Source organism: Acinonyx jubatus, chromosome B4 (assembly GCF_027475565.1).
Source record: "Acinonyx jubatus isolate Ajub_Pintada_27869175 chromosome B4, VMU_Ajub_asm_v1.0, whole genome shotgun sequence".
Lineage (NCBI taxonomy): Eukaryota > Metazoa > Chordata > Mammalia > Carnivora > Felidae > Acinonyx > Acinonyx jubatus.
Genome location: NC_069387.1, coordinates 75898501 through 75920214, shown reverse-complemented (window position 1 = coordinate 75920214; position 21714 = coordinate 75898501). Strand labels below are relative to the sequence as shown.

The following is a 21714-nucleotide window of genomic DNA, read 5'->3' as shown; positions in this document are numbered from 1 at the left end:
CAGCCCCTCCCCCTTCCGCCGCGCGCCCTCCGCGCCCCTCCCCCACCGCGGCCGCCGCGCGCGACCCCCACCCGGCGCGAGATCCGACGCGGCGTCCCCTCCGACGCCTAGTCCCCGCGCCCTGCCGCTGCCCAGGGACACGGGAACGCGTCGCACCCCCGCCCCCTGCTTACCTGTGGCTGCCGCCTCGCCGCTGTCCGGGGCGGGAACTTCCACTCCCCCCTCCCAGGTGGATCCGAAATTCTCTACCCACTTCTCCACGCCCTCACGCGCCGGGGTATGTGCCTCTCCCAGGGATTAGGCGGAGCGGGGAGAATCTGTGTCACTTAACAGCCAACTGTCCTAGGCTACCGTTTCCTCGGCAGTCAGGGCCGCCACTGGCGGCATGATCTACACCAGGCCGGGGGCGGGGTAGGAGAGGGGGGCAAAACTGAGTAATTGAGCGTGGGGGGTGAAGTTAAGGCGGTCCCTCCGTGCGGGCCGCCGTCCTACGTCACCGCGTTGCTCACGTGACGCGCCGCCATCTTGTGCCGGGTTTCTTCTGAAAGCCTGGCGCACTTCCGGAAGGTGCTACTCCGGCGATAGTTGCCAAAGGTTTCCCGGAGTCGTTTTTCGCTTCAGGAAGTCTGCCCTCACTCCTCCCTCACCTCTGTTTTCGGAGACCCGCGACAGCTTGCTGGTGTCGGAAGGCCGCTCGGTGCGGGGCCGCTCTCATCGATTCGAAGCGTCGTTCTGAGCTCAGCTGCTGCTTGGTCTGGGTTGGGTGATCGGGTCCCGAACGGTCGTCCTTGGCCTTGATCCACACCTCACCTGTCCGGGTCTTGTACAGAGAAGTGACTTGACGCGTGGAAGTTTGCCCTCCTCATCTTCTCGTAGTTTACCCGGCCTCTTTTTCTTTGGTTTTTTTTTTTTTTTAAACGTCTATTTTTGAGACAGAGCATGAACGGGGGAGGGGCAGAGAGACACAGAATCGGAAGCAGGCTCCAGGCTCTGAGCCATCAGCCCAGAGCCCCACGCGGGGCTCGAACTCGCGAACCGCGAGATCGTGACCTGAGCTGAAGTCGGACGCTTAACGGACTGAGCCACCCAGGCGCCCCTCCCGGGACTCTTTTTAACCCCAATTGCGTTGAGCTGCATCCTTTATCCCATACGAAAGGATTTTCTCCAAAGACTGGTTGCACACGTACACACACGCACCCACGATGCCGGCAGGGTGTTTTGAGTGCCACTTCGCGTGGCACCTGAAACGGATTTGCCCCAGCTGTTAGAAGGGAGCGTTGTAAAATGTTACGCCGTCGTTGTAATGCATTACAAAAACTTAAAAACATTCTCAAATGTGTCTCTACCTTTCTGGAGAAGGGATTATGCATTGTTCTGATTTGTCTCTTTATCCGTTTCCTTGCAAAATACTACTTTATGGCTTTATTGTGATAACAGACAACAAATGATACATCTTTTAGTGTGTGCTTGACAAAAGTCCCCGGATGTTCTGGAGTTTTACTAGTTTGAGATCTCCACGACGTAGGAAACTGATTTAGTGGATAGAGCCCGTCCTGGTTTTGACCTTCAAGACTAGATAATGTGATTTAAAACTTGAGCGTTACTCTGCCAGACACTTCAAAGAGTTCGCTAACGTTTCGCTAATGCCTTTCATTCAGCAAACATTGTTGACTACCCATTATAACTTAAAAACAGGTGTCTGCCCTTATTTTAGATTTTTGATTAGGCAAATTACCCAAATCTCTCTAAGCTTATCTTCCTGTTATCAAAATTGGGGAAAATATAATATTCAAGCCTTGTTCCAGAATTGTTCAAAGAATCAAAAGGTCATCTACCATAGAAAAGCAAAGTGTCCTGTAAAAGTAAGGAACCATGAAGAGGTTCTCAGACATCAGCCTTTCCTGATTAACAAAACCCAGCGCCCGTCATTCTTGAATCCAGAATATTCAAGTCTAGAAAGCTGGCTGTAAGTTTACTGTTCTTTTTGTGTTGGCTGTTTCTTCCTTTGAACTCAGAACGCCTAACAAATGCTGATTGGCAAAAGGGGGTGGATGGACTGAAAAAAATGTTACCATAAAAACAAACTAAATTGTACACAAACCTTCAAACTGTGCGTGGATGGACTGATCCACTTCAGCTCCTCTTCCACTTGTAAAGCATCTTAAGCTTAGATACTATGTTGTGCAACGTGCCGCTCACAAGTATTTCCACCACACTTGTTTCTCATGGAAGTGCCACCTGCTGTACCCACCACTGCTCTGAACCTTGAGAAATAACTGCAGATGAAGAAAAAAAGAAGGCTTGGTTACGCCACACACGGTACTGAGTAGTAAGAATTTATAAACCAGATGGACAGGTCTTTGACTTTAGAAGTCAGGAAGTAAAGTGAAATAAAATAACCTAACACTCAAGAGCCAAAGGCAATAAACTGGTCCGGGGCACCTGGGTGCCTCAGTCAGTTAAGCGTCCCACTTCAGCTCAGGTTCATGATCTCACAGTTTGTGAGTTCGAGCCCCACATCAGGCTCTGTGTTGACAGCTCAGAGCCTGGAGCCTGCTTCACATTCTGTGTCTCCTCTCTCTGCCCCTCCCCGGCTTACACTCTGTCTCTCTCTCTCTCAACAAGGAAAATGTTAAAAAATTTTTTGAACGTTGGGTGGCAGTTTAATTTTTTTTTTTTTTTTTTTTTTTTTTTTTTTTAGTGTTTTTATTTATTTTTGAGACAGAGAGACAGGGCATGAGCAGGGGAGGGGCAGAGAGGGAGATGCAGAATCCAAAGCAGGCTCTAGGCCCCGAGCTGTCAGCACAGAGCCTGATGCGGGGCTCAAACTCACAGACCATGAGATTGTGACCTGAGCTGAAGTTGCTCGCTCAACTGACTGAGCCACCCAGGCACCCCATAAAATGTTAAAAATTTTTACATAAACTGGTCGAGCCAGTGGTGGCACCTCTTCGGCTCTTCTGGTGCACTGTTTTCTATTAAGAGGGAAAGACATTATATTATAAGGAGACAGGTTTAGTAATACTACCTGTCCCGTAAAGTTTTGTGGATTAAGTGAGTTTAATACATGTAAAATTAGAGCCACTCCGGGCACACAGGAAACACTAAATAAATGTTGGATATTAATATGGAAAATGCTGCAGTGTAACTATGGGAATTTAGTTAAAAACCATTAAGGGGACACATACCTTGAGAAGCTTCATTGGTTAGCAAAAGGATGGAGCTGGAGTAGAGGACTTGAGAGCCATGAAACAGTGTTTGGAACAATCCACCTCTCAAAAGGCAGAAATTACAAAAGCTAGTAGATGTAGGCTTTATGGTCTAAGCAATGGGCTTGTTTTTGTCTTCTTTTGTGTTTTGTCCTTTTTCAATACTCAAGGCTAAACACACAGGAAAACCTAACCCCCTGCAGGGGTTTGTAGTTCCTACAACCATAGTATTTCAGATAAATCAGCCCTGAAACTGTTTGCTGCTTCATGTTAACTATGCTTGAACTGAACATCTAGAACTAGTCTATGAGCCCTGAGAGTGGTGGACAACTATCCCTCTTACTTTTTATGGAAACTTCTCACAGTCAAATCTATCTTACCAATAATGGGCACCTGGCCCAAGCTGGCCATCAGAGTCTCCCCTGTGGAATTTGTCTTTGGCCAAAAATTCATCTTTCTCTAGGTAAATGGACCTAACGCTTGGGAGCTCTGTAATGAGCCTCTTCCATCTGTGAACAATGCAGAGCTAAGAGAGCGAACCAGTGGCTTTCTAGGCCCCAGTTCTAGAACTTGCCTGAGATACAGCTGCCTGCCACAGCCCTTAGGTTCCACAAGCCGTCCTTTGTCCTTGAAATGAATAGCACTTTTCTATTTAAGCTAGTTTACTTTGGTTGCTGTTCTTTCTAGAGTCCTATCTAATACACCTGGGTGCAAGAGAAATAATTTCCTTGTGACTTCGTCCCCTTCTCTGCACACCATCACCTTAGTCCACGCTGTCATTACGTCTTGCATTATGTATTGTGATGGCCTCCTAGCTGGTGCCACTAGTAAAAGCTTATAACGGCTAAGAATTGGTTATTGTTGTGTAGTTGGATTGTATAAGCAAACTATTCACCTTCAAGATTATTACTAACCAGTTGCAGCAAGTCAGCTTGGAACTGAAGTTCAGCTTATTGGAGGAACCTTCTTTATGTCGGTCACAGCAGCCTGCGTCATAAGCCTTTGTAAGCCCCTTGGTAGTGACACCGAGTGGTGCTATGAGTCATATCTTAATCCCCCCTCAGAAAAATGTGTTCACTTGAGAACAAATCCCTGGCCCTTCTAGGATGGAAGAAGCCTAGTGTTATCAACTCCTGAAGAAATAGTGTCCTATTATTTCGGTATTGGTTCGTGTCAATGTTTAGTTGAAGATTCAGAGACAGCAGTAGCTAAATAGGCTTTGGTAAGTGGGAGTCCATACCACTGGGCCCCAATATAGTCTCCACCTCTGCCACTGTGACTACTCCATACATATGCCCATTGTGCCGATTCTGACATGCTCAGTGGCTGGCTGACATCAACCGGCCAGGTCATGTGTTTATTTGGACGTTCAGTGTCTTGCCCACGGTGGATGCTTTTTAGTGGGTGTTGACATGTGATGCAGAGACCTCTACCCCAGACCTTATTGAATCCAGTCTTCCAGTCTTTTTCCTTTCGAGACACTGACCGACTGGCCAGGCCATTTGCCACTGCCCATGAGTCCATTTATATTCTTACATAGTACACAGAATGGGTGATCATTTTAAAATCTGCCCATTAGAAACATTTCCCTTGCAACAGAATTGCCATCACCCACCCATAGATCAAATTTGTACTCTTCCCTCCAGGCTCCATTACAGCCATAGGTAGGTGCAACTGTAGTGTGAAACGTGGGTTTCTGGGGCGCCTGCTCCTGCAGATGGCTTGTGTCCTCTGATCCTGCTTAGGCTTGATGTCACGTGTGACATTTCCTTCTTATGATGGATTGGTGCTGGGCCCATCTGACTTTATGACTTGCTGTGTCTGACAGAATCCAGTCAGTGATGGACAGTTCCAGACGCGTGGTCACCTGGTGTCCCCTGGGCAAGTTTTCCGTCTCTTATCATGGCCCAGTAGCACACTCCGCTACAACTGGCATGTTCTTGCTCCAGAGTTTCCACTGGATCTCGCCATCAACTACGCACCATTTCTTTTTCCACGACTGTCCCCTTCACCACCATTGGTCTGCCGTATCATCAGCTCCAAAGCTATATACTTAAAGCTGTCACCTGATATATTGTGCACAGCAGTATTACCAGGGATGGCATGCATGTCTCCACCACCTGAAGAGGCCTAGCCAGGACCGTGTTTCCTTCTTTGAGAAAGGGCACGTAAGATCCATTCATTTGCTGCTGCTGCTGCTGCTGCTGCTGCTGCTGCTGTTGTTGTTGTTTTAAGTAAGCTATGCCCAACATGGGACTTGAACTCATGCCCCTGAGATCAAGAAGTGCGTGCTCTATTGACTGAGCCAGCCAGGTGCCTCAGTAATTTGTTTCTATGTCAGGAGATATGTCAGCGTGCCCCTGATTGCTAGACCTCTGACTCTTCATAGTTTAATTTCCCATCCTCGGGATCTCCTGCAGTTTACCAAGACCTTCAGTGTACTAATTACATCTTGTTCCATCTGTTTCAGAGTAATGTCATGTAACATAACCCTGGGATAAAACTATACATGTATATTCTTATCCCTTCTACATGAATGTGAACTCCTTCTGATTCCCCTTTCTAAAAACTTTTAAAACACCAAGGGGCGCCTGGGTGGCTCAGTCGGTTGGGCGTCCGACTTCAGCTCAGCTCATGATCTCACGGTTTGTGAGTTCGAGCCCCGTGTTGGGCTCTGTGTTGACAGCTCGGAGCCTGGAGCCTGCTTCCCATTCTGTGTCTCCCTCTCTGCCCCTCCCCTGCTCATGCTCTGTCTCTGTCTTATCTTTCAATAATGAACAAACGTTAAAAAGTTTTTTTTAACTTTTAAAACACCGAGATATAATTGCCATATAAAATTATATTAGTTTCAGATGTACAACATCATGATTTGGTATGTATGTATTGCAAAACAATCACCACAATAAGTCACAATAGTTAGCATCCATCTTCACGCATAGTCACAATTTTTTTCCTAGTGAGGAGACTGGACTGGAATAGAAAAGGACATATTTGTCAGTCAATGGCTACGTACTGTGTAACTGAGACCGTATTTAATCTGATCTAGCAAAGGTATGAGACTGGGTACAACGGCTACAGCTGAGGCTACTGTTTGGTTAAGCTTGCCCTGGTAAACTGCCATCCTCCAGGAATCTGTAGAACCAGACTGGTATACACCAGACCAGGGACCATTACCTCTGAATCCTGACACACTTACAGGTGGCACTCATCTCCTCACTCCCCCCTGAGATGCAACATTAATACCATTATTGATTTATTATTTGGCTGGGTTAGGTCCAGAGGCTTCTCCGTTTCTGGACTTATGGTTCGATTCCATTGACTAATAGGTCTATCCTTTGGCCGGTACCCTAGCTTCGTAGTAGGTTTTGAGATATGGAAGTGTGAGTACTCCAACTTTGCTCTTTTTCAAAATTGTTTTGACTTTTCGGAATCCCTTGCACTTCCATATGAATTTTAGGATCAGCGTATCCCCTTCTGCAAAATAGGCATCTGGGGTTTGGATAGAGATTGTGTTGAATCTCTAGATCAATCTGCGGAGAATTGCCATCCTAACAATTTAAAAATTTCCAATCCATGAACATGGGGATGACTTTCCATTTTAGATCTTCTCTAGTTTCTTTCAATGATTTTGTAGTTTTCAGTATGCAAGTTGGTACTTTCATTAAGTTATGTATTTTATTCCTTTTGATGTTACAGAATAGACCAAAGAGAATTGGTTTTAAAGTTTTTTAATTTTTTACAGTTGATTTACTTACTTTGAGACACAGCACGAGTGGGGGAGGGACACAGAGAGAGGGAGAGACAGAGAATCCCAAGCAGGCTCCACACTGTTAGCACAGAGCCCAACGTGGGGCTCAAACTCACTTACCGTAAGATCATGACACAAGCCAAAATCAAGAATCCAATGTTTAACCAACTGAGCCACCTGGGCACCCCAAATAGAATTGATTTGTATCTATCTATCTATCTATCTATCTATTTATTTATTTATTTATGGCTTATTTATTTAGTTTGAGAAAGAGACAGTGTGAGCAGGGGAGGGACAGAGACAGGGGGAAAGACGGAGAATCCCAAGCAGGCTCCAGGCCCTGAGCTGTTAGCACAGAGTCCGACAGGCGGCTTGAACTCACAAAACGGCTAGATCATGACCTGAGACAAAACCAAGAGTCCGATGCTTAACCAACTGAACCAACTGGGTGCCCCAAATAGAATTGGTATGTATGTATTTAAAGTTTATTTAGCTTGAGAGAGGCAGAGACAGTGTGAGCAGGGGAGGGGCAGAGAGAGAGGGAGACACAGAATCGGAAGCAGGCTCCAGGCTCTGAGCCGTCAGCACAGAGCCTGATGCGGGGCTTGAACTGACAAAACTGGGAGGTCATGTCCTGGGCCAAAACCAAGATGCCAACACTTAACTGACTGAGCCCCTAGAATTGATTTTTAAATTTCTTTTTTAGACTGTTCATTACTAGTAAATGGAAATTAAATAGGTATTTTTTTATTGATCTCAGATTCTGCAACCTTGCTGAACTCATTTTACAATTTGTACGTGTGTAGGATTTTTTAATGCACAAGTCATTTCATTTGTGACTAGAGATAGCTTTAATTCTTCCTATCTAGTCTGTATGTCTTTTTTTTCTTTTCTTTTTGTTTTTTTTTTTAGTTTCTGTTTCTCTGCTAGATTCCTTATGTAGGAATTCCTTACCCATTCATTGTGTATACATTTTCCTTTTTTTTTTTTCTCAAGATTTTATTTTTAAGTAATCTCTACACCCAGCCTGGGGCTCAAACTTGCAACCCCGAGGTCAAGAGTTGCACGCGCTAGCTACCCACTGAGCCTGCCAGGTGACCCTACGTTTCCCTTTAAGTCTCAATATATATGTAATAGCTGATTTAAGCCTTTTGACTGCTAATTACGATTGGTATCTATTGACTGATTTTCTTAAGTATAGGGCATCCTTTTCTGTTTATTCACCTTTCTAGTAGTTTTATTACTGCAATGAATTATATTGCTTTACAGAGTGATTTTTATTTCAGAAGGCAGTTAATTTGAGAGGACTTAATTTCCAATCTTTTTCCTCTGTCATGGACAACGGTCGAAATTCCTGCCTCTTTCCATTTCTAGCTGCTTTTTTGTTTTCCTCCCCCCGCACCCCCTCCCCCCACCCGGAACTCTGGATTTTTCTCTATATAATTTAGTTTAGTCATCAGCCAAAGATTTTGACACATCTTATATGCAGATTTGAGGACTCCTACCTTCTGGGGCTCTCTCCCTTCACAGATTTCCCACCTAACTACTCTGACTTCCCTGACAACATGGAACTCTATCCTTTTACACCTTAAGCCAGTAGGCAGTGGCTATCAGTCAAGTTCCTTGGAATTATGGCAATGTCCTCAGACAGAAAAATCACAAACACACAAATGTCACCTATTGCATTTCATCTTTCAGAAGTAGTTACTCTCCCATTTCTGTCTCCTTGTGGTCATTTCCCAGTGCCTTCAAATAGGTTTAAAAATATATATACATATATGTATATGTTTTTTTCAAATTTCAAAAATTCCATCTATGGGAGGATTACTCTGACTAAATTATTCCACTATTATGGAGACTCATGCTATTGATTTTTATGTTTACTGTGTATTCAGCAATCTTATAAACTCTTTGTTTAGGGGCGCCTGGGTGGCTCAGTTGGTTAAGCATCCGACTTCAGCTCAGGTCATGATCTCGTGGTCTGTGAGTTCGAGCCCCGAGTCGGGCTCTGGGCTGATGGCTTAGAGCCTGGAGCCTGCTTCCGATTCTGTGTCTCCCTCTCTCTCTGCCCCTCCCCCGTCCATGCTCTCTCTCTCTCTCTCTCAAAAAAAAACCAAAACCAAAAAACTCCTGTTTATAAATGCGTAGATCCTCTTATATTTTCTACATAGACTAGCGTATCATCTCCAAATGTTTTTTTTTCCTTTATATCCCATTCATATAGCTCATTTCTTTCTCCCTAATTACGGTAGCCATAATCTCAAGTGCAACGGCTGAGTGGAAAGTGAGCATCCTCATCACAATTTTGCCTTTCATAGTAGTGCTTCTGAAGTGCCATCGGTAAGTATTCTTTTTAACTATAGGTTTCTGATAGATGTTCTATCACTTCAAGAAGTCTCCTATTCCTTGCTTGTTGGATTTTTTTTTCATTTGTCAACATTGACGTTTATCGTGTTTTCCCTCAATCTATTGAGAGAGATGGTCATAGAGTTTTCACCTTTAAGCTGTTGCTAAGATTTCTTCTATAAATAGGATTTTTCTAATATTGAACTATCCCTGTTCTGACCCTCTTTAAAACCCATCTGTTATTTCTTACCCACTACTGGGTTTCGCTTGCTGGGGTGGAATATTGTTTTTCCAATGCAATTGTCTTCACATGCGTCCACCGAAGTCTCTCCTAACCCACGTGCTTTTTTTGCAGTGTGACTTTGCCTCTCAAGACGTAGAGTCCTCTCCCTTGAATCTGGGCTGGGCAGTGGAATGCAGCCAAAGTGGTGTATGACCTCCAAGAGTGTATGAGAAGTTTACAGCCTAACCTGCTCTTGCCCCTGATGTCTCCTTTGAGAATCCAGCTGCTTGCTCTGAGAATCCCAAGCTAGGAGGAGAGGCTACACTGAAGTAAGTGCTTTGGGCAACAGTCCAGCTGAGCCTAGTCTTCGTTATCAGAGCCTGGGCTTCAGATGTGAGTAAAGATGCTTGGATGATTCCAGCCCCAGCTGTTCCAATCACCTCCAAACATTGGAGCTTTTGCAGCCAAGCCCAGACATTTTGGAGTTGAGATGTCATTCCTGCTATACTTTGCCCAGTTCCTGATGCATAGAGTATATAGGTATGACTGTTTTAGGCCACTAAATTGGAGTGGTGTATTACACAGCGACCGAAACAGATTTTATTTATAATTTTCATCTTTTCATGGGTGAGACTGATTTATTTGAAAACTGCCTTAGTCTGGTTTTGGTATCAAGAGGAGTTGGGATGGCTTTTTCTATGTGAAACAGGGATTCTCTGCCTTGTGAATTTGTTAAAATTCAGATTCTCTTATTCTTGAATGAATTTTCTACAGTTTATAGAAAAATATCCATTTCTTTTTTTTTTTTTTTCCAAAAGCACTATTTTTTTTTTTTTTTTTATTCATACAGAGTCCTAACCACTTCAGTGGCGGGAGGAGTGGGAGAGGTTCCTTTTTCAATCCAGGGGCCTCCATAATGTTGGTCTGTTGTTACCAAACACACAGGCAAGCGGCGTCATGGATTTGGTAAACTAACTACATACAATGTTTAGTCTCTCTCTGCTAGAGCAACAAGGTATCAATCTCTGCTTCTGTAAGAATCCTGAATTTAGGATTTTCATCTGTCACCACTCCAACTTCTATTTCTGAAGGTTTGCAATCAATTGATAGACCAGTAGACAGGCGTGTAATTGTAGTTTCCACTGTCTGTTCAAATGTCCAAATTTCTTGTTGACTTTTTTTTCAAGGAAGCTGGTTGATTCAGTTTGTTTAACTCCTGCTGCAGTGGCTTTAAACCCACAGTAGGGGCGCCTGGGTGGCGCAGTCGGTTAAGCGTCCGACTTCAGCCAGGTCACGATCTCGCGGTCCGTGAGTTCGAGCCCCGCGTCCGGCTCTGGGCTGATGGCTCGGAGCCTGGAGCCTGCTTCCGATTCTGTGTCTCCCTCTCTCTGCCCCTCCCCCGTTCATGCTCTGTCTCTTTCTGTCCCAAAAATAAATAAACGTTGAAAAAAAGTTTTTTTTAACCCACAGTAGTAACCCGCAGGATCACACTTGTACACCTGAGGGTCTTGTTCTTCATCTATACCAATTAAAATCATACAACAACCAAGAGGCCTCATTTCAGCATTCTGTGTGTAGACCTGAGAAATATCAGCAATTCTTTGGCACAGCGTGTCCACAGGCATCTCATAGCCATTCTTGTACTTCTAACTAGCTGCCTCATAGCGTGCCCTCTGTACCTGGGATCTGCTGTCCGCTGTCATTCCTGTCATCACACAGCCAATGTTTTCAGTGATCTTGAAGAAGGGAGTCACTGTGCTAGAATCCAATAATTTGTCAGGTACTTTCTTCTGTGTGGCAATTACTGCCCGGTCTTTCCCTCTGACAGCTACTGATGTAAGGCCACCCTAGTTAATAGCCTTAAAAGCATATTCTACTTGGTAGAGCCGGCCCTCGGGTGAAAAAATGGTAACGTGGTGATCAAACCCAGCGGTGGAACCATGGGATATGTCGGCGCACTCCACCATTTCAAGCACTGTCTCTGAGTCCCCCGAAAATGATCCATTTCATTTAAAATTCAAGTTTACGGCAAAATTAGAATAATCCCTTAAGATTAAAAAAAAACACCAGAGTTGAAGTTATATTTTTTGTTTCCTACTAGTTGTGTGTGTGCAAATATTGACATTTTATTAGGCTATTTTTAAGAAATCAAATTCTTGAACCCTATTTCCCTTGTTTTCTATTTATTAATTTGTTTTCCTCCTTATTTCCTTCTATCTTAGAGGGTCTTTTCCTTTGTTTAGTTGAATACAACTTAGTGTTTGTTTCTTAATAAATGGAGTTAATATAAATTTCCCTTAGATCTGCTTCTTAGGAATTCCCATTATTTGCAGATTCCATATTGTGTTGTCAGCTGTGTCATACTTATTCATAGAAATGATCTCAGAAAGGAGTGTTCACCTTCATAGGTTGAGAACGGAGATTCAGAGAAGTGAATGAGGTCATTAGACTTCCTACTTCCTACTATCAGAATCTTGCCTCTACCCTTGTAGGGGGGTGGGAAATGCTTCCTCCCCTCAAAGGCTAATCCTTCTACTCATACTCTGAATCCCTGCCCCTCCTGCTTCCTCAATGGCCTTGCTTTGTCTTATCCCTCATTGCAGTGTTTGGAACTTTTTCCTTTCTACTGACTCTTTTCCCCTGATGCAGGAATATTTTATTTCCTCCATCTTTAAAAAAAAAATTTTTTTTTTAAACATTTATTTATTTTTGAGACCGAGCATGAACGGGGGAGGGGCAGAGAGAGAGGGAGACACAGAATCGGAAGCAGGCTCCAGGCTGTGAGCCATCAGCCCAGAGCCTGATGTGGGGCTCGAACTCACGGACCAGGAGATCGTGACCTGAGCTGAAGTCGGACGCTCAATCGACTAAGCCACCCAGGGGCCTCTCCTCCATCTTTTTTTAAAACAGCCTCCCGTGATTCCTACACACCTCTTTGAACTACTGTTCCCTCTTTCCTTCTTGTGGGCAGAAACTTCTGGGAAGAGTAGCCTTCATTCAGTCACACTTCCCTCCTCTCCTGAACCAGTTTTCTGGCTTCTGCCCCCCACGGAGGCAAGTGAAACTGTGAAGACCAAGGTCACCGGTGACTGCTCTGTTGCCAGATAGAGCACATGCTAGTCAATTCACGTTTTACTCAGCTTCGTTGTAGCTTTTGACATTGCTGACCACTCCCTCTTTAAAACTCTTCCCTACGACTTCTTTGCCCATGTTCTTTCTTGGTTTTGCTGTCTCTCCAGAGATTGGCTCTCCCTTCTTCCTCCGCCCGTCTTCGTAGTTGTTGTTTCCCATAGCTCCATTACCGACCCTTTTCTCCCTCCACATGATCTTTCTTGGCAATATCATCCACTTCCCCGGCTTCAACTACCACTTTTAAACGGATGTCCTCCAAGTATCTAGTTCATGGTCACAGCTCTCCTGAGGCAGAGACCTCACGTTCAGCTGCCTGTTGGACCTCTCCGCTTGCATGTGCCACAGCACCCTCAAACGAATATGACCAAAATGGAACACCGTCTTTTTCCAGACATCTATTCCTTCCCTTTTGTTCCCTACCTTGGTAAATGGCCCCACATCTACCTGACTCCCCAAGTCGGAAACCCAGGAGTTGTTTTGGATTCCTCCTTCCTTACCTGAAATGCCCAGCAGTTGAAATCTTACCTTCTCCCAAGTTTGCATGTGTTGCCTCTCGTCTCCGTCCCGTCACCGCCTTCGTTGAAGTCCTCTGGCTCGATCACCGCAGTTCCCGCAAAGGCCTCCTGACTGGTCTCCCCGCCTTGGGTCTTACCTGGCTTTCCCTACGCACATGAATCCATTTTCTTCTTTTTTTAATTTTTTTTTAACGTTTATTTTATTTTTGAGACAGAGAGAGACAGAGCATGAACGGGGGAGGGTCAGAGAGAGGGAGACATAGAATCTGAAACAGGCTCCAGGCCCTGAGCTGTCAGCACAGAGCCCGACGCGGGGCTTAACTCACGGACTGCAAGATCATGACCTGAGCCGAAGTCGGCCTCTTAACCGAGACACCCAGGCGCCCCACATGAATCCATTTTCTACGTGACCACCCACCAGCATAATTTTCTAGGTTGCAAATCTGAGCATGTTATCCCCTTGCTATCAATCCCTCACTGGCGCTCTTTAACTCCCTGGATAAAAGTCCAAAAGTTCTTAGCATGATACCCAAGGCCCTTGGTGATCTAGCCTTGGATCAAGCCCCCATGGATAACGATCTGTAACTTTTCCCCCTTCAAACCCTCCATCCTAATAACGAATTGTAGCTCCCAGAGAATGCAACTCTGCCTTTCTGCTTTGTTGTCTTTATCTGGCTGTCTCATCCTTCAAAACTCAGTTCAGGGGTTACCTCCGTCAGCATGTATATTCCTCATTATTCTCCCTCATCATTGGGTTGGGTGCCTGTCCTACCTGTTCCCACTGTCCACCTCTACTCATAACCCTTAATATATTGTACTGTTTTCCTGTATCCCCTCCAAAGCAGGGACTTAATTTTCTCTAACTTCGGTTCTTATTGCAGTGCGTTGGGCCTAATGGGTAGGCATTCAATAAATGTATGTTAGGTGAAAGAATGTTCCCAGCTGCCTAAACAGCTTGGATAATCGTTCAAGGACCAGTTTTAGTGTTGGAGAACATGCACAATTTGATGGGCTCCTATCAAGTTTCTTGAAACCAAGAAATGAAGAGCAAATGACTTACTGCTTTAGTAAAGGCTGAAATCCAGCCCAGTCACACATGAGGAAAAAAAAAATACAATTTATGATCCATAGTTTAAAACTAACCAAATGCCACATAGGTAGGAGGAAAACTAAACTTTAATTTTTCCTGAAAAAGGCTTCTTAGTTTTCAAAATGACTCTCTTTTGTTCCTTGATCTGTCTTCCGATAACAGCAGTGATTTGCAGTGACTTTGGATCTCTGTGTTCATTTTCCTTAGACCACTCCAGCTCTCTGTAGGTTTTGCTACCTGAAGTTAAATTTAAGATGTATCAACTCCAATTTATCCATCCTCCCAATGTGTGAAGCATTAAACACAATCAGGCATCAATATTTATTAACACAAGACAAAGGAAACACATTCAATGAGTTAATAGAACACTGTCCAGCCAGATGTTAAATTTAAAAATGTATATCTAGTCTAATTTCAAATAAATAAAAAAACTTTATACATAATTACACAGTACTATAGTTTGAATTTGACACTGGTAAATACCTTGACAGAAAGTAAACAAAACATCATTTAGGACTAAAAAATTATTCTCATATCTTTACACTCTCTTCCTGTGGACAAATAACATGGCCCATCTACATATACCTAAACCGGAAATGTTATTATGAATGATAAAGAAAAGGCCTATTGTGTATCTGGAGTAGTGCAGCTTCTTGCTCCAAATACTCTTGCTTTTACATCAGAGCAGACAACGAAAACAACAACACTAAGGCATAGGTCATGTTGGAGTTTGAGGGTGAGGTGATAACTCCTCATTGCTTTAGTCTAAAAGATTGCTGCGTATTCAAGGAAAGTCATTTATTTGGCCAAGATATTGAGCACCATGCCTGGGGCAGAGACCTTAACAAAAAACCTAAGGCCTCAGGCCCTTTGTTGATTCAACAAAAGCATTAAGCAAGCACTGCTCAGGGACTAAAGACAGGAGAAACACTGGGATTACCAACAGACAGGCAATGGTCCCTAAACAGCCCGAGGCAGCACAACTTCAGGAGGAAAGGACTTGGTGGTTGTGGCGGTCTGGACCGGGGCCCTTTGTGAGGCAGGAAGTAAATAAAGGCTGTGGATTCACACTGATGCCCGCTGGCATGCCGGTCATTCCCAGGGTCTCACTGATGCAGGAGATGACATTTGTGCAGCTCTAAGAATCCCTTGGGCTTAGGAATTTTCCTGAGGCAGCCCCTTCCTGATCTACCTCAATTACTTCTGCTGAGAAGGCAGAAAGAGGTTCAAAGGCTTTAAGATGAATGGATTTCTCTCAACTGGAATGGGGCCTTGCTATTAATCTAGTTTTCTCTTTCACAGGCGTAAACACCCAGACAGAATGTGTTCCAGAGTTTTGGCTAGGCTGTTTCTATCAATAATGGCCTTTTGGGTCTGTCCTAAGACCTTCTACCACAAAGGTTCTACTTAACGTGGAAAGAGCACAAGCATTGCGTCTTCAAGAGGGAGTTTTCTTATTCAAGTCTGTAACAGACCAGGCATTAAATCTGCAGATGACCCCACAAACACCTCTAGGCTAATGACTGGACTCTCTTCCCCTTCCAGAGGACACTTCACCACAGTTACTAATGAAGTTCCCAAAGACACAGCTCAGCTTTCTTTCTTCCACTAGCATATTCTGGCTTTGAGGGATAGGCAAAAGATCAATAAAGCAGCCACAAGGCAGAGAGCAAAAACTAGAGATAAAGCAGAGGTCTGAGGAACTACAAATCCAGATAATCAGATCCTAAGTAACTGGGAGTTGACCATACTCTGAGAGGAATGGAGTATCTTATTTGAAAGAATGAGTACAGATCACTTCTGTCCAATATCGTAGCCACTGGCCGCATGTGGCTACCAAAAACTGGAAGTATGGGTAGTCCGAATTGAAATGTGCTTAATACACACTGGATTTCAAAGACTTAATAGGAAACAAAGAAAATAAAATATCTCACTTTTCGTACTGATTCCAGATGGAGATTATACTATTTTTGATATACCGAGTTAAAAAAATATATTAAAATCAATTTCGCTGGTTTCTTTTACTTTTTAAAACGTGATTACTAGAACATTTAAAATGACAGATGTGGCTCCCATTATAATTCTAGCAGACACCCACAGTTGTATAGTGACAATTTTCACAGCAACCCAAAGGATAATACTCTGCCTATTTTTCTCTTAGAACTTGTGGATTATGGAAATAGAACTCTTTAATCTTCAGAAATCCCCTGCTTTGTTTAGTGAGTTACTGAAACTACTTTAGGTGAAAATTACTTTCCAAATAAGCGAGCTGTTTTTTTCCGCAAACCAAACCGTAGCTAGTCACTGGGCTTTCTTGTCCCAGCGTAAGTGCTTTTTTTTTTGTACATCTTAGAACCTCTTCTGTCATGTGTAAACTAATTTCATCCAAAATGTCAAAAAAGAGATCTGGAGCTGGAACATGCCTTGGGGTCTGCCCTCAGTGGAGAAAGAACTGGGAGGAAAAGAGGCTTGTGTAAAAGGGAGGCAAGAAAGTGGCTTTGAGCCACGAGACTGAGGGCAGCCCCTGGGAGTGCCACCATGGTGAAGGGTCTGGGCTTTGCATTATAAACCTTATTTTCAGGGTAATTACAAGTCTTAAAAATTGTTTAAAAACATATTTAGTTTACATGATGTTACAGTGGGGTAAATAATATGTATTATTAAAATAGTCTAAATAAATATTTACACACTAGACCAGAGTGGGTCAAAGAGAACCATTCTGATTTAACAAGTTAACTCTGTTCACTTGGAGCTTCTTTTTTTTTTTTTTTAAATTCTTAAAAATATTTCTGTAAGAAAAAAATAATAAAATTCAACTATATTCAAATACATGAAGTATCAGACCAAAGAAAGGAAACCGAGCCAGAGGCCAAATTCAGTCCCATGCTCAGTCCACTTGGCCTGGGCACCACAGTTATTTCAAAAGAGTTTCTTGCACACATCAGACTTCCCCTATTTCAGCGTAAGCCTAGCCATCTTGGCAACCCGAACCAGTCAGTTTTGAGATACGGAGTTATGTCGCCTTTGCGGTTTCACGTGACTGTCGATCCCAGTGCCTTCCCAGCCTGTCATTCTTGTTCCTAAAATCCCTGCCCTCATGAACTGGAAGAACAGAGGATGCTTTTCAGTTTTCAGAAAAGAGAAGCTATATGTATAAACTGTAGACGCAGTTGACAATGGGCCTGGAAAAAGAGGAAATCCTAAATTCTTACATCGTCACTCGAAATTTGAAACACAGTTTCAACACTGGGGGCCACAGTGAGTTATTGTGGTTCCTTAGCATCGGGTGGGATCTAATGAAGCTTAGCCTTTTCATTAACATTTTGATTTTTAAACTGAGATTTTCAGCTTGTAGGAACAGGTTGAGTTCTTAAAAGCTTAAGCCGATTCTGGGAATGCAAGCTTTGAAAACAAACAGAGGCAGCTTTAGTTTATAAAACACATCAGCCAACAGAGACATAGTACAATGTGCAGCAAAACCTGTGATCGATTTGCACTTTTTAGTTACCTATTCAATTACACTGCATTAAGAGAACATTGAGATGCTCTCCAAGGAGAAATGTTTCTACTTTAGTTGTTAGGACTATACAAGCCAACGTGTCAGTTTTTTAGCTGAATTGTGTGTGTCTTCTTATTTACATGTTTAAAACACTGGTCAATATGTTTTCCTGTCAAGAAGTATATATATAGGGTAACTCTCATATTCAGTGGGTTATATCTGATTTGCTTATGGGTCAGCGGAAAGTAAGCTGAGTATCCGTGTTAACAAAACCCGCAGAACGTCCAGCTACGGTAAAACATCAGAATACAGTACAGAGCGGGGAGCTGTGGAACTCCGACTACCCCCTTCGTGTGAATTCATTAAACTCCCTTACAAAATTCTAAAACAGCATTAGATAAAAATACAAGTATTTACAACAGATGAAAAAAATGCAACATGCATGTAATTGCTTTAGTAACGTGCTGCTCACGCTATGTCAAAGCTCATGACTAATGGGCTGTTAACATTTTTTTCATTTGCTACCACACAACTGCCCTTGCCTGTGTGTCCTGTGACTGCGGAATCCCACAGGATGAGATGAAGGGTATAATGTAACCATCTCAGCTTATTTCACATCATTTGAAAGCTTGCTCCTAGTCGCTGGTCTTTGGTCCTTGTGGTTTTTCAGGACGGCCCCCTGCAAGCCCCACAAGGCGGGTTACATGTTATAAGCCACGTAGATGGGGTCTAACTGGTCAGCCAGGAAGCTGTCCCGGAGGTGCATCCTCTGCTTCTCTCCTCTGGAGTTGATGGGGATAACACCTGGGTCCACCACAACCACGACGCCAACGATGAGGTAATGCTCTTCCAGGACCACATTTGTCACTAAAGGAACCAGATCTAGGGCTTCCTGTTCAGAGCCACACAGTTCTACGACCACCACGAGCAAGTTGGTCCACGTGAACACGGCACTGAAATTCCAACGACATTCAGTTAACCTGTCAGTCCATTTACCAGTCATCTTTTTTAGTACCTGCCCAAAACCTGTCCCCGTTTCCCTGAGGATTGCCTTCTCTCTTGGATCCAACCAGAAGGCTGGCAGCCATGTCTGTAATATATGGCCTTGCCCCTGTGATCACAGTAGATCAGCTGAGCCATCCACAATCTCTTGGGGGTTTGGAAATGAGATTGGAAGTTGGTCAGCTGGTCACGTGAACTGGCCACATGTGAAAGGTCTGCGGTAGCCAGGTGTCCAAAGAAGCATAGGGAACGGCTCTTCAGGGGGGAGAGAAAGAATGAAGTGGATGCCCACATGGCTCTAGAAAGTGAGAGGACAGTGATTCCTGATGGCCTTCCCTTCCTTTGTTTCTACCTTTCTTGAGAACCAGAGAGACTTTGAGGAACCTCTGAGGTAGCTAGGTATTCTTTCCATTAACTCTCTTTTGCTTAAGTTTTTGTCTTTTTGTTTTCTTTTTGCAGAGTTTCTGTTATTTACAACAGAAGAGTTTTGACTAAGATAATATTCTTAGGGCCAACAGGAAGGGAGTGGACCTGTCCTTATCTGAGCTTAAAGTGCCCCATACAGGTGTCTCTTCCATCATGCCATAAAAGTGCCATAAGGTAGAAAGTTGCCTTACATTGAGTGGGACTCCTGGGTTAGGCTTGTGATATGCAGTGTTAAATGGCTTTAAAAAACAGATTCCATCATTAAAAAAAGGTACACAGCCTTTGGTTTCATTAAAAGTCAAAGGTCTAAAATTAGAGGTTAATCATGGCACCTCACTTCTCTGTATTCTTCTTATAACTCACGGGCATTGTTCAGGTCTGGGGACAGACTCTGAGCAAAGTGAATGAAAATACTGACAAAGAAACATCTAGAAAGTATGAGCAACCATGAAAAGAACTGTGGCAATTTAGCATAGGTAAAAAACAAAAAACAAAAAACAACCAAGGAAGGACACACTACATTAAAAATGTGGAAAAGGGCGCCTGGGTGGCTGTCTGTTAAGTGTCTGACTTTGGCTCACGTTATGATCTCGCTGTGTGGGTTTGAGCCCCACATCAGGCTCTGTGCTGACAGCTCAGAGCTTGGAGCCTGCTTGGGATTCTGTGTCTCCCTCTCTCTCTCTCTCTCTCTCTGCCCCTCTCCCGCTCATGCTCTCATGCTCTGCCTCTCTCTCTCTCAAAAATAAACACTAAGAAAAAACTAAAAAACCTGAAAAAGAAACTGTAAAGATTCTGTATTATCAAGAATCCAGAATGAAAGCCAGGTAAAAACTAAAGAGTTTTAATTTTAAGGAATTTCTAGTCAGTATGAGGCGGGATGATCCTTTATCAGGGAGAATGTGGGGGAAATTCCTACACTGAGAAGGAAGTTGGATGAAATAATAATGATGCTTTTCATCTGCTTATCATTTGACAATTTGTGAGGCACATTCTCATTTGATCTTCACCATAATTAGGCAACAGCAGAGAAAGTATTTTACATGAGAAAAGCTGCCTGGTGGGAGAGCTGGGCCTTCAAGCTGGGTCTTTTGAACTTCCAGTCATGGTTCTCTCCACCTTATCACACCCACTTTCTAGAGGCAGATGACCAGTTCGATCGCTTCCAAAGGTAAGAGTCCATCCGTAGAAAGGACTCAACCCCACGATGGTTCTATGGAGCCTGTCTCAGTGTCTCCACGGCCTCCTCTGCCACAGCAGATGGCACACCAAGACAGGAAAGAATCGGTCCATTTATTTTCTTACTCCTTTAGGAGTTCTACGTCTGTTGGTGCTATTGGGTACAAAAGGCTGACTACTTAGATTAATTTAATGGACGCTACCGCTGAGGTGGGGAACCTATTCCGTGCAGGGGAATTTACCATTCGGCAATGCTCCTGTGGATCCGGGACACTGAGGTCTCAATATCGATCGGGTGGTATCGTAATCCTCTCAGCTCCAGCGTTTCATCCAGAGCTCCCACCACATATAATGCATCATGACGCTCTGACAGAAAGAAAAAGAGAAATTTGGTTCATCAGACATAAGGAGTACGATGCAACGGTGGAGTTCAGGGCACAAGGTCAGACGGCCCGCCGTGTCCCCTGACTCCACCGCTCACCAGCTGGGTTAACTTTGAGCAAATTACTGGAGTCTCCGGTCCTGTTTCCCCCTCTGTGAGACAGGGAGAACTCTAAATGGCTGCTGCGAGTATTAAATGAGATAGTCCATGTAAGGGAGTTCCCATGATGGCTGGCACATTGTAAGTGCTAAAAAAAAATTAGCCATTATTACTATTATTGCTGCTGCTGCTGCTGCTACCACCTCTACGTCCCAGGAATTGTGCCAGTGCTGGGAAGCAAAGATGACAAAACACAATTCCTGCCCTGAAGACACTTACTGTCTAGTGGGGAAACAGACACACAACAAGTACTCCATTGTGATGCGGTGGGCCCGGTGCGGGCGTAAGGTTTGAGGTGAGCAGAGGACACCCCCACCGGAGCTCAGCTCGAGGCTTCCGAGAAAGAAAAGCTGAAACCAGGCTGAGCTTTTACGGATAAATAGGAATTAGCCAATGACAGCTGGGAGAGCGGTGGGGTGGGGGGTGGAGAAGATTTGAGTGGGTGAAGAAATGAGCACGTGTTGTGATCCCCAGACATCTTCAAGGAGTCCAGGTAGAAGGAGCAGGATCACAGAATATGGAGAGACTAGTCCTGGTTATTAATAGGCTTGTAATCCAGCTGGAACTTGGAAGAAATCCTTTTTTTTAAAAATTTTATGCACACACTGTATATACGTAAGGCTACATGGTTTATGTCTATATAGAAATTGCATTTTGAAGCAAGAGATGATTTTGCTAAGTCTACTGAATATAATATTTTCAGGAAAAGGTAACATTTCTGAAAAATTGAGGAAAACAAAGTGCTAGAAGCTGTTGGGGAGAGAAGGATGAGGAGGTCCAGCAGGGTTCCCATCATATGAGAAGAGC

At 43.9% G+C, this 21714-nt stretch overlaps 2 protein-coding genes, 1 long non-coding RNA gene and 1 pseudogene across 10 annotated transcripts in view; 1 reads left to right on the top strand and 3 right to left on the bottom strand.

The window, feature by feature from the left end:
- Nucleotides 1-470, bottom strand: part of ATF1 (activating transcription factor 1) — a 79288-nt gene extending 78818 nt beyond the window's left edge. The window contains exon 1 of one of the 2 annotated variants that reach the window (XM_027036128.2): nt 174-470. The gene's annotated coding sequence lies outside the window, so the exon portion shown is untranslated. The remainder of the gene's footprint in view (nt 1-173) is intronic. The other variant, XM_027036131.2, reaches the window with a different exon arrangement.
- On the top strand, nt 32-15706 carry LOC113593057 (uncharacterized). Of its 2 annotated transcripts, XR_003413111.2 has the most exons (5): nt 32-277; nt 9210-9297; nt 9659-9855; nt 10377-10541; nt 15566-15703. It is a non-coding gene; the product is annotated as an uncharacterized LOC113593057 (long non-coding RNA). The 2 variants fall into 2 exon arrangements; XR_008300248.1 differs by lacking the exon at nt 10377-10541 and having other exon boundaries at nt 37-277; nt 15566-15706.
- On the bottom strand, nt 10319-12210 carry LOC106969252 (proteasome subunit alpha type-6-like; annotated as a pseudogene).
- The window catches only part of DIP2B (disco interacting protein 2 homolog B), a 223170-nt gene continuing 216026 nt past the window's right edge, over nt 14571-21714 (bottom strand). For all 6 annotated transcript variants that reach the window (XM_027036124.2, XM_027036125.2, XM_053226223.1 and 3 more), the window contains 2 exons: nt 20609-20732; nt 14571-18715 (listed from right to left, as the gene is read on the bottom strand). In XM_027036124.2, coding sequence (XP_026891925.1) covers nt 18463-18715; nt 20609-20732 — 377 coding nt within the window. In that variant the 3' untranslated portion in view covers nt 14571-18462. The remainder of the gene's footprint in view (nt 18716-20608; nt 20733-21714) is intronic.